This window comes from Plectropomus leopardus, chromosome 2 (assembly GCF_008729295.1).
Source record: "Plectropomus leopardus isolate mb chromosome 2, YSFRI_Pleo_2.0, whole genome shotgun sequence".
NCBI lineage: Eukaryota > Metazoa > Chordata > Actinopteri > Perciformes > Serranidae > Plectropomus > Plectropomus leopardus.
The window spans coordinates 31,937,743-31,951,087 of NC_056464.1; the positions used below are offsets into that span (position 1 = coordinate 31,937,743).

A 13,345-nucleotide genomic window follows, 5' to 3' on the forward strand; every position below is an offset into this window, starting at 1 on the left:
TTTTGGCTTAAATTTTGTACGATGGAAGGAAATAGAGATGTATCAACCAGATTTATATACATTCATTTCTCCCAATGAAAAAATAGTCCAACACATAAACTGCCTGTCTGTACAGTCAGGCACAAAGTCTAAGAGTCTGAGAAAGAAAGTGAATAGTATATACCAAATTATCAAACTTTTCCACATGTAAATGTTATCCTTCATCAGAGTTTAGATAATATATTCTCACCATACTTTTGTTTTTTAAAAAGCTCTGTGAGAAAAATGACCTCACATATTGCAGCCATGCATAATAACAGCATCAGAACAACAACCTTCATAAAACGCTTTCGCAGTATAATCTGTTTATTGATATTTTTTATTCCAGCAGAGGCTCAGTAAAACTTGTCTGCTGCTGCAGCTGGCATTTTACTGTGCTGATAACAGTTTTGTCAAATAACTCCTCTAGCTGCTTTGTTGCCATCTCATATTTGTCATCCAGTTCATTTGTATTTTCACTTTGCATCTTATCTTTATCTCCGTTTCTGTTCATTGGTGTGTTTGTGTTTTGTTTGTAGCACCAACGGTACACATACATATCTTACTATAACTTTTGGTAATGCATTTTTTTTTATCTCAGTGTTGTATCACTTCTGTGATTTATTCTTGTGCAAATATCTAAAGTAAACAATAAGTATGGGCTTGTGTTATCATAGAGGGGAAGTGCAATTGAAAGTAAAGATTGATTAAAAAGTCCGGTGAGCTCATGTGCAAATGGGAAGCTCCGAAAATAAAGGCTTAAAGGAAAATTCAGATATTTCTCAACAGTTTTTCCCAAAAGTGTGTCCATTCTGACTGTAACTTTCGTCACTGCAGAGATCCAGGAAATAACACATATTTTTGGGAGAGTCATGTAGTTTCTCCCAGAGTAGATTCTTGTGCATATAGCTACAATAACTAATTCAGGGGGGAGACTGTTGCTTTATTTCAGACAGATTCAAGAGACTTAGTGTTTAAAAGAATGTAGAAAAAAAAGAAGCTTATTTGATTCTCTCAAGCTGACGATAACATTTATACTAAAGATATTGTGGTAATGGAGACAGGTTTTACTGAATGATGATGCCTAATAATCAATCAAAACCAAAATCAGACTAATTACTATTAGGCAATAAATGACAGAACTACCCTTTTTGAAAACCCCTTTGACTCAAATCTGATTACTTTTTTGTATCTTTTTTTATTTTTGGTCGGTTAAAAGGTTAGGGTCACGAATTGGCGACGGCATCAGACATCATTACAAGAACAGAGGTTCTCTGCAATTAGGTTTTATGAAGCCGTAACAAAACTCATTGGCAGCGAGTAATTACCTCTTACTTAGAGCTCATCATAATTTCAGTACGCTGTGTGAACATGTGGCAGTTTAACAGCATAGTCTCCTTTTAAACTGCTTTGTGGGCTGTGAATTGAAGCTGAACATGCGATGATCAGGCTGCAGCAGCACCAGGACGATGAATTCAGTGACTGTCTGTGTCTTCACTCACTTATTACGCTGAGTTTCTGCTGTCAGACATCATTAAACATACATCACTACCGACATATTCTGTGTTATTTGGTGGGTTTTTTTGTATTAACCCCTCCCTCTGCAGTTAGATAGATACATGGACAGATTTACAGAAATTGGGCCTCTGTACTCAAAAGCTTGTGTCTCCTGTTTTACATTTCTCTGTAGTTGTTTTGGTCTCTTTGCAGGTGTTGTTTCTCTGTGGTTGTTTTTACCTCTTTTTGTGTTTCTCTGTGGTAATTTCCTTTTTTTCTGTAGTTGTTACACATTTCTATATAGTTGTTTTGCTTCTATTTGTGGTAACTTTGCTTCCCTTCATAGTCTTCCTGTGTCTCTTTGTGATTGTTTTGCTTTCTATTTTGCATCTCAGTCGTAGTTCTGTGCATCATTGTAGTTGTTTTGAATCTCATTTCATCTCGATCACCTCTCTGTTAGTTGTTTAGTGTTTTTTTTACAAGGTACAAGTACAAGGTATATTTACTGTCATTTTTTTTAAACACTGTTTAAGAAGAAATGAAATTGCTTGTCTTTGTGGTTGCGTTGCTTCTATTCATGGTCTTTTTGTGCCTCTTTGTAATTGCTTGTTATTTTGCATCTCTGTGGTGGTTTTGTGTGTCTTTGTAGCAGTTTCATGTCATTTTGCATCCTCGTAGTTATGTGGCATCTCTCTGTAGTTGTCTTGCTTCTATTTGTGGCTGTTTTGCTGCTGTTTGTTGACATTTTTATCTCTGTGGTTCTTTTTTGCATCTTGGTAGTTGTTTTGTATCTCATTTTGCTTCCTGTTGGCAGCTTCTGTTAGCTCTCTGTTAACTGTTTTGCTTTTCTTTGTGTGGTCGCTTTGCTTAATTTCAGGGTCTTTTTGTGTCTCTTTGTGGTCTTCCTGTGCTTCTTTGTGGTTGTTTTGCTTCTCAGTTTTCATCTCTGTGGTGTTTTTTTGTGTCTTTGCAGCAGTTTCACGTTTGCATCCTTGTGGTCATGTTGCATCTCTCTGCAGTTGTTTTGCTTCTGCTTGTTTTTGCTGTCATTTGCGTCTCTGTGGTTGCTTTGTACATCTTCGTAGTTGTTTTACGTTCATTTTGCAAACCCCATATGTTGCATCTATCTGTGGCTGTTTTGCTTTTCTTAATTGTTGTTTTGCATCTATTCTTTTTTTGTCTCTGTGATGCTATTTTATGTTGTTTTAGTCATTTGATTGACTTTCAAACAAGAAGCCCATAAACCCCAGTACTTGTGCCTGGTAGGACCATTCAGCAGTCCATCCATGGATGGATAGATGGATCATTTTCTCTTTTCCCCTTCCAATGTTTATGCCCTAATTTCAGCACGTCATCATTAGCAGCCATGTCACAGCTATTCATTTCTGCAGCAGCATAAGGTACTCCAGCAAAGTCTTGTGATAATGTTAGCTGACTACAATGATGAAAGATTACTCTGCAATTAGTCAACCGTGTTCTGACAGAAGCTGGGCGAGTTGATGTGAATGATAATTACCAGCCAGTCATTATATCTACTGACAGCGTCATCTCAGGGGAGGAGAGGGAGAAAAAGCCAGAAGCACTCACAAGGTTATAAGTGTGTTTGTGATTTTGAATGTTATCGGTGTACAGAAAGTATTATGTAAAGCAAAATGCTTGGATGTGAACTTTCGATTTCCCTGATAGTAATTGCTTATCTTGTCACCTTTAGTTTGGACTTTGTACAAATGTATATTTATTGACTTATCTACAGTATCTGTTAACAATGTTGCGAAAATTATTAGAGCTGACGGAATCATTTGATTGACAGAATAGAAGATTTTCAAGCAAAAATAATTAATTAAATAGTAATTTCTCCAATTTGTAACATCATTTATTGAATATAATTGTGATTTTAGACTTCTGGCCATACAAAATAAGCAGTTATAAGATGTTAACTTGGGCTCTCGAATATTAGGAGGGGAATTTCTTTTGATCAAAATATGTCAGTTGCTGCTAAGAGCTAAAATAAGTTCTAAATTATCATTATTTGCAGAAAAGTAAGAAAATAAGTCAGCTACTATTTGTTTTTATATTTTTGATAAGATATCGTTTAAATAATATTTTTCTAATACTTTTATTACTTGGATCCAGCTTGTCAGTTGTGAGAATTATCTGCTATCCTATCTTTTATATTACTGTAAACTTCATATCTTTTAGTTTTGGACTGCTGCACAAGCAAAACGAGCAATCCTAAAAAAAATCATCTTGGGCTCTTAGGAAATCATGACATTTTTCACATTATTTTAAGAATTTTTTGTTGATGATTAATCGGAAAACAATCAGCAGCAAACAACTGTCCATTCAGCTTTAGACTACATTTCATAAAATAGTTCCCAAAACCTGTGTAATCTGGGCAATGCCAAATATTTGTACAGCTGTACCTGATGCAGAATGATTTCAGTTGAATCAGATTTAGCTGTTCAATACAATTATTCAACTATTTGTTCCTTTTATTACCTTGTAAACAAGAGCATGAACAAAGCATCTATGCTAAGACAATGATGTTGTGATCACATGAGCTGCAGGAATAAGCATTTAATCTGTATGTGACTGGCTGACACAAAAAAAGCTTAAATCAAAGCGTCATGGCTTCATGCTGTTAACTCGAACGTGTGAGACGATGATTCCAGAGACACTGTTACTGTAGCAACATTGTTTGCAGCTCATAACCATATTCATAATTTCAGTGTTTATGCGACTGTTCTCACAGTCTCTTTGTTTACCTTCCTCTGTGCTCGTCTTCTCTCACAGTGCATGAGGAGCGTTACTCTGCTGCAGACCGCCACAGCCTGAAGCCGTCCTGCCAAATCTGGAGACCATGTCTGGAGCCTACGACGAGTCCGCCAGCCTGGAGGAGACCACAGACAGTTTCTGGGAGGTGAGACATCAGGGAACAGTCTCTGACAGATTAAACCTAACACTGACACCGCTTCAGATGAACTCTCACTGAACCTGCTCCGTCTGGGAGGTGAGAGGAAAGATCCGAGGCCTCACAGACTACACATGAACACTTAATTTGATGCACTGAATCAGATTTATCAATAGTGATCAATCACTGAGCACCTGATCTCCAAGGTAGCACAGATCTGCTGATGACATTTAATTTTAATTACTCAGTATAATGAGAGACAACATTTTAGTGCCATTATTTCTAATTGAGTTGACGGTGCCAGCTAATCTTGCAATGGTTTGACTAAATGCGACAATTAAAAATGAATTATTGCTTTGGTTCAGCCAGTAATGTGGTTGCTCTCTCGGAGAAACCATCAAGGACTTGTCACCAATAACTGCCGACTACTTTCTCATCTGTGGACACTGAGATGACACTGATGTCTTTTTCCGTGAGCTGCAATTGCAATTGCTACAGTCCTTATGCACAGATTTAAGCTTTTAGAAATGAGGCCTTTGAAGTTAAGATAAGATATGATAAGACCAGACAAGATAAGATAAGATGGGACATCACTTCTGAGGGAAATTGCTGTGCAGCAACTGCAATGTAAAGTTGGAAGAGTGCAGATACAAATAGAATAAAATTACATATGAGTAAGGTGCAGAATATAAAAAACTAGAAAACAGTAAGGTATAAATACTGTAAAACTTTAATTAATAGCCCAGGCTATAGTTTTCTTAAATCACTGAACTCAACAGGCTAATATTTGGGACAGGTTTCTATGGGAAGGGCTCTAAATTCCTTTCACACGAAACTGTTGTTCAGCAAAGATGGGAAATACAATCAAATTATTTATTTAACCTTTTAAGACCTGGGCAAATTGGCTTTATTTTATTCAAGAAGAAGCAAGAAATCTGTGAAAAGCATGTCGACATTTACAAAAGTTCAAACATATATACATACTGTATTTGTATACATGATTAAGCAGCTAACTAACGTTAACTCCAGCAGGTAGCCAACAAACCAGTTTTATAAATCCGAAGAACTGCATGGCCTTTATTTGTCAAAATGTGTAGCCACAACGGGTTTGTAAAAGGAACTGGGCGCCTAATTGTGACGAGGCGTATATTTTAAGTTTTACAATATACAACACATACAATGCCAGAAACAGGTTACCAGTATGGATGATAAATATAGTGTAGTTGCTTTATTAATTTGCTTGTACAGTGTATTTGGTTGTAGTTGTTAGAGTTCTAGCTAGTGCACAGTTAATGCAGAGTGTTCAAGGTTATGTCCACAATATTTCCTTAAACTTTCCTTAAAAGTTTAATGTCAGTTGAAGCTGTACTGGCTTCTTCATAAGTAAGGTGTTGGGCTTATCAAGCTAAAGTCTCTGTATCTGCCTCCAATCACTGCAGTGACACTGTACAAGATTCATCATGTACTCAGTTACTTCTGTACTGACTCCTCAGTTGTCTCCTGTTTGAAGATACAAGTAATTGTTGCAAATTGAAGCCACAGGCTATCTAAAGAATATTCGGGCCAGGATAGAGGAAAATGAGATAAAATGAGAGAAAAATGAAAGAAGGAAGTTTTTTTTGTTTTTCATTATAAGAATAAAGTCAAAATGTTGAGAATAAAGTCAGACTCTTAGTACTAAAGTCAAATTTTTGAGAATAAATCAAACTACTAACATTAGCGCATATGGCTGCCTCTACAAAATGTTTTGTGTAGTTGAGTTGGTGAAATTGTACCTCAGAATCCATTTTAATAACATCAAAGTTATTTCTCACAGTGCGGTAATAAGCTTTAGGACTTTAAAGGGATTATGCCAAAAATTGCATCTGTTCAGAAGGAGAAGGAGACACCTGCATGCAATACAGAGGATATGTTGTATAACAAGACACAACTTGATGGAGCAGAGGAGTTCACTGTATTCCCCACATTTCAACATTACTCTCAACATTTCAAATTTATTCTCTAAATCCCAAACAACAAAAGACTTCTGTTTTCTTATGCCTGGCATTAATACTGAATGTTCAGCTTCGTTATCAAGATTTTAACTCTGTTTTCAATCTGCAATATAAAATAAAAAAAATCTTCCTCCTCTCATTTTTTAAGGTCCTAATAAAGTTCTATTGTATTTATATGACTCCAGCCTATTAAATTGAAAACTGCATTTGTTAGATTTTTATTTTTCCTGTGATTGTCAAAATGAATGAATAAATAAATAAAGTCTGGTACTGTCGTTGGTGAGACCAAATATTTTCTGATGCATAAATATATCGTTAAAAAGAACAACAGTTAGAAAATTATTAATTGATGGATGATGGTATGGGTTGCAACTAATGATAACATTCATTATTGACTAATATTACAATAATTTTTTTTACAATGAATCAGTGGTTTAGTAAGAAAACGAGAAAATGACGTGACGTGCCTCACATGATGTCATGTTACTATGATTTGTCCGAAAAATAATCCAGCCACATCAAATATCCAGATCACTACCACATAAGACAAAAAAAGGCAGCAAATCATCACAACTGAGAAGCTGCGACTGTTAAGTTTGCTTATAAAATGACTCAGCTGATCATTTGTCAGAATATTGGCAGATTATTATTGTGTTCATGAATAAGTGATTTATTGTTTTAGCTGGAGATGACAGGATGTTGTACTGGTTTCTCCCACACGAGTACAAACAGTCCCGGGTAATTTGAGCAACAAGTTCCCAGAAGCCCATCCATTATTTATGAGAGCTGGTTCATGTGTTCAAACCAGGAAAAAGCCTGGCACATCGAAAGTTACAGATAACATTGACTCTCATGTTGCTGCATGTTTGGATACAGTGTGTGTGACAGATACACTTAATGAGTATTTGCGACAGAAAAGACGTATTGTCACTTCAGGCTTTTATAATCCATCTCCTCTCAGGCTCAGCTGTGTTTCATCCTCATCACCTCTCGCCGACCAGCAATCAGCCAGAGCAGCAAAGGTGTCTGTTTCCTGCACGCAGTCACTACATCACAGACACTCAGAGCTGCTGCAGTGCTGCCTGCTGATCGCTGACTCGGCTGAAGCACAGCGCTGGTGTTGAATACAATCATCCACCCCCCCGCCTGCTTTCATTTAGTCCACGTCTCAGATTTGTTGAGTGTCATTTCTGGGGTGATGCATAGATAAACACAGATTACACATTCAGCAAAGATGCAGTCTATTTGTTTCTCTTTGTCAAAACTGTGAAATAAATCCAGCTATTTGGGAATTTTAGCCTCTCTTTCGCTCTGTCTCTCTGGGCAAAGCCAACAGCGAACTCTTACTGCTCCTGCATCCACTGAGAGCTGTAAATTATATGACATTAAACCGCCCCCTGCTTTCATTGCTTAAGTCCACTCACACCAGCAGTCTCTCCCCTGCTGTTCTCTCCTGCATTTTCAATGCATCACCTGCAGGCTGAGCTCCTTTTAGAGGCAGCACTTCACACAGCGGTACAGTCAACGGCAGTTTTCTTAATAAAATCTACAGCCGCATTGATTAGTTGACTGACAAAAAAATAATTTGCTATGTTATTTTCATATTTCTTAAGCAAAAAAGCCAAACTTTTGGTGGTTTCATGTTTCTTAAATGTCAGAATTTGGTGCTTTTCTTTGTCATAGATGATAATAATCTGGATAGCTTTGACTTTTTGGATATTCTGGACTATTTAAAAATGTCACCTCAGGCTCTGGGAAATTACATAGGGCATGTTTCACTGTATTCTCACAGTTTATCCTATAATGCCGACTTATTCCATTGATATATTTGAAAGTATATTGAGACTTTGTTTTTATGAAGGTCGGGAACTACAAACGCACAGTGAAGCGGATTGACGATGGTCACCGGCTCTGCAATGACCTGATGAACTGCATCCAGGAGCGTGCCAAAATTGAGAAAGCCTACTCACAGCAGCTGACCGAGTGGTCCAAGAGATGGAGACAGCTGGTTGATAAAGGTGAGCAATGTTTCACACTCATATCATGTAGGGCTGCAACAACGAATCTATAAAATTGATTAGAATTGATAATTAAATGTGTTGGCAATGAATAAAATTATCAATTCGTTGTGTCGCCCAATTATTACGTCACTCGCTATATTGCGGGACTGTTAATGTCACATGCAGACGGGAGAAGCCAGGGTTTTGAAGAGGCATGATGGAGGCATACAGGACGTTTCGTACAAAAACTTCAAAAGTTTGGGAGCACTTCACGTTATACAAAACAAGGAAGTGTGTTAGTGGCAAAATATGCAAAAGTGACACGGCATGGCACGCCGGTTATAATGTTCAAGCAACCGCCTGTAAACGAGCTGCACTTTTTGCCCTGTTGTCAATGATAATCTGTTTATTTAAAATGTTTATTTTATCATTATTTCTATTTTTTTAAATCCGATTCATCAATTAATCGAAAAAATAATTGACTGATTAATCGATAATCAAAATAACTGTTAGTTGCAGTCCTTAAGCATCACTTAACATCTCCTCCAACACCAGGGCCTCAGTACGGCACAGTAGAGCGAGCTTGGATGGGGCTGATGACGGAGGCAGAGAAGGTGAGCGAGCTTCACCAGGAAGTGAAAAACAACCTGATCAATGACGACTTTGAGAAGGTGAAGAACTGGCAGAAAGACTTGTACCACAAACAGATGATGGGAGGATTCAAGGAAACCAAAGAGGCAGACGAGGGCTTCAAGAAGGCCCAGAAACCCTGGGCCAAAAAGCTAAAAGAGGTGAGAGAGTGTGTTTTTTTATTTACTCTTCTATTCATGTGCAGCCAAGTGGACGTATTTTCAGACTGTCCAAAGACATTGGACTCATTTTAAAGGGTCAGTTCAGTGAAATCTTCATCTGAGACTGCCATCAGAGGTAAATAGGATTTATTCTGTGGTGCAGATGGATTTGAAAAATTACATTTGGAAAACTCAACAGTGTTTCTGAGAAGACGTGTCGCTCTTATGATTCTCAAAAAGAAATTTTCCGTGACATGAGCACCAAGAGAATAATTTCATTTTATTCTCAACACTGCTAGCAGCAGATATTTCACAATTAAAAACGAGACCATCTGCATGACAAGAAAAAATATTTTTGATACACGAGACTTGTACTGCAGTTTGTTTCATGAGATTTTTTATATATTTTTTCTGTTTTGTGTCTGTTTAAAACTACTTGTTTTTTTCCTGTGCTGCTGCATATCTCCACATCTCAGCCAGGACTCCCTTTTAGAAAATTTTAGCCTACATTTAAATAAAGGTTACATAAAATAAAATAAAATAAAATAGGGTTGAGTATATTATTGTATTTCAGAAGCACTGACCTTTTATTTAATTAATGATAGCATCAGCTTGAATCAATGATTTCAAGTAATTTTTCTGTAACTTTTATAATCAATAAAGAAACTGGCAACTTTGAGTTGCAGTCACTTCACATTATATCCTTTCATCTTTACTTAAGACCTAAAAGAGAAGTTTGTTGAAAATTAGAAAAATAATCAGCTATTGAGATTATCAATAAATCATTAAAGTTTATAATGCTAAACAGGCAAAAATATGAAAAATTCTCTTAGTTTAGTTTCTAAATTGTGACAATTTGTATATCTTATCTGATATTAAACTCACTATTGTTAAGTCTGGGACTGCTGGTCAGACAAAACAAGCAATTTCAGAACCTTGGGCTTTAAGAGCATTTTACACGATTTCTTAAGCAAGATAATATATCGTCAGATCAATCACTTATGAAAATAATCATTAGTTGCAAGTGGCCAATATGGCGAAAATTATCACATTATTTTTGACCAAAAACCTCCATATTGATATTGTTGATGATTGTGTTGGCTAATGGTGTTTCCACAAAATATTTACACTATGACATTTGTGATAAATAGACATTTGAAATAAATAATAACCAGTAATGAGGGTATAATGTGGGTAAAGGCAAACAATACAACTAATAGAACAGCATGGTAAATTCAGAAAATGTCATCACTGTGCTGTAATACAGCCTTTAAAACCAAGAGAAGACAACACTTATATTAAGATATTAGAATATCCAAAATCTACAACTATATCAATATATCAATATGATATTGTTATATTGCCCGGCTCTAGTTGCAGCCCAATTTAAGGCAAGTTCAAAACCAGTAATTATATGCTTGCATATTAGGTATTTCTCACATGTACAGATTTACACAGCACACATGATTGGTGCACAAAAAGTTTTGGAGTTTTGTTTATATTATGTTGTATCTTTAGCTTGAGGCTGCCAAGAAGTCCTACCACATTGCATGTAAAGAGGAGAAGCTGGCGTCCACTAGAGAGGCCAACAGTAAGGGAGAGGCCTCCGTGACCGCTGACCAGCAAAAGAAACTCCACGAGAAAGTGGACAAGTGCAAACAAGACTCACAGAAGGTGAGAGCATCGACTGTTGCATCTCTAACAGGTCTGTGTGTGGAGTCACCATTATGCAAAAATTGTTTCCCACAGTCAGGCGAAAAGCAAATCTACTCTCAGGCTATTTCAAGATGTAGAGCTGCTTTCTCTGGGCCAAGTGTTATAAAGGCTGTAGTCAGTGTAGCATTATTAATGTGTTACTGAATACCACACTTCCCCCACCACTGTAACGTCAGCTGTTCTGTGCTGTAGTGGACTCTGCACTGCCTCGACTTTCACATTCCTGAACTATGATTCTTTCTTGTGCTTGAATACACATGTATTGCTCTCTCAAGGTGAATAGAGTTCACTTTTGACTGCAGAAAAGGAGCATGCTGTGTCATTAAAACATTTTTCATTCCTGTGTCAGTGAGATATAACATAACACATTTCAGGCTGTTCAGAGTTTGTTGCTTGTGTGTGTTACCACCCAGGCCAAGGAGAAGTATGAGAAGGCCCTGGATGAGCTGAGTAAATGCACTCCGCAGTACATGGAAAACATGGAGCAGGTGTTTGATCAGTGCCAGCAGTTTGAAGAGAAGAGGCTGAGCTTCCTCAGGGAGGTGCTGTTGGATGTCAAACGCCACCTCAACCTCACAGAAGACCAAAGGTTTGGGACGTTGATAAATTCTATATGACGTGTGATATGATCAGACTTCATGATCTGATCAGTATTTACTTGAACACTAAATCCTTGCTGTCTTTGCACAGTTATACTACAGTGTACAGAGAACTTGAACGCACCATCACATCGTCCAGCCCACAGGAAGACCTTAAATGGTTCAGTAACATCCACGGCCCCGGCATGCATATGAACTGGCCACAGTTTGAGGTACAGAATTACAATAAGAAACTTCTATTATAAGATCCATCTCTGAAGACCTGCAGTATTCTGATATATTTGCTATCCAATCATTAAAGGAATAGTCTGATATTTTGGGAAGTGTGCTTATCACTTTCTTTCTAGTAGGGGTCGACCAATATTGTTTTTTCAGGGCCAACAGCAATACCAATTATTAGTAGTTAATGAGACCAATAACCTATATTTGGAACCAATATGCTTTTATAATAACAAAAAAATATTTGTCAAAATTTAGAATTTGGAATATAAAAAACTCCAACACAAAACTTTGTTTAAATGCCTGTAGCAAATTAAAACTGAGTCTTTTAATATCATATTCAGCAAGTTCCCAGCAACTATTTTTTTTATCAGATTCAGTGAAAATTTAAATTAAAATATCAATAAATAAAAATAGTTCCCTGAGGTTTTACAAAGTAAAAGTTCCTCCAATGTTGATACTTTCTTTGCATGTGTTGCAGACTGCCTTCCCTGGTGCTGGTTGAGTGTAATATGCAGTTTTTCATTAATCAATTTTATCAGCATCCATTAAATAAAATCCTGATGCAGATAATCTGCAAAATGCCAAATATCCGCTCCGACAATCGGCCAGGCCTATAATCTGTCAACCCCTACTTTGTAATCAAGGACGGAGGACACTATACAATGCAGAACAGAGGGAAAATATTTAAATCCAACAAAGTATTTGTTCATACCACAAAAAAGGAACAACAATAAATAAAAAGAAGACTTAAGGCCGTAACACACCAAGCCAACCTGAAGAATATGACACCCCAGCTGATGTTGTCACAGTTCACATTTCAGGTCAAGAAAATCTGATCTTAGTTTCAGCTGGGAAACCAACATTTCAGGTTTAGAGCCAAATTATTTTTTGGCTCACGGTTCAAAATTAAGTGTGGTAGCCAGAACCTGTTCCTTATCGGTGATAAATGAGTATAGGAGATACCAGGAATTGAACAGCAGTTCCTGTGCAATGCCAATAAATCCAAAGATGAACATGTTTTGTATCTTTGCAGGAATACAACCCAGATCTTACCCATAACATCTCCAAGAAAGAAAAGTCAAAGAAAGCCAGTGATGGAGTCATGCTGACTAACGTCACAACAGCAGTAGAGCACGCTCAAGCTGGAGACCGCGGAAGGTGAGATTAAACACTGGTATATCTTTATATTCATTTATCAGATGTTAGATCCTCTAAAAATATGCTGTAATATTCCTGATGCCCAGAGATAATGTAAATCATTTGTGTGTCCTCACATACTACATCTGGTACAATCTGTCTCTCTTCAATAGTGTCTAATTAATATTTAATATGTGGTTGTATTTTTATCAATATTTACAAAAAATAGTTTTATTCAGAAGGGTTTTATAAGTGAGTAGTTTAACTATTGTCATCTTACCATGACTGTATTAATAGTAACAGTAGTTGTAGTACCATTAGTTGTTTAACCCTCATACAACTATTGGTACATTTATTTTTTTTTCAACTTTAATTTTTTGATCATTTTGGCTGTGGTAATGCATATTGCGTACAAATTGGCAAAGGTGTTTGCTTTGTTTTTCTCCTTTAGATTTTAGCC

At 36.8% G+C, this 13,345-nt stretch overlaps 1 protein-coding gene across 4 annotated transcripts in view; it reads left to right on the forward strand.

Moving 5' to 3' along the window:
- The window catches only part of pacsin1b (protein kinase C and casein kinase substrate in neurons 1b), a 34,942-nt gene that overhangs the window by 20,417 nt on the left and 1,180 nt on the right, over window positions 1-13,345 (forward strand). For all 4 annotated transcript variants that reach the window (XM_042508825.1, XM_042508832.1, XM_042508839.1 and 1 more), the window contains exons 2-8: window positions 4,309-4,435; window positions 8,282-8,438; window positions 8,976-9,211; window positions 10,730-10,885; window positions 11,341-11,516; window positions 11,618-11,738; window positions 12,782-12,906. In XM_042508825.1, the coding sequence (XP_042364759.1) occupies window positions 4,376-4,435; window positions 8,282-8,438; window positions 8,976-9,211; window positions 10,730-10,885; window positions 11,341-11,516; window positions 11,618-11,738; window positions 12,782-12,906 (1,031 nt within the window). In that variant the 5' untranslated portion in view covers window positions 4,309-4,375. The remainder of the gene's footprint in view (window positions 1-4,308; window positions 4,436-8,281; window positions 8,439-8,975; window positions 9,212-10,729; window positions 10,886-11,340; window positions 11,517-11,617; window positions 11,739-12,781; window positions 12,907-13,345) is intronic.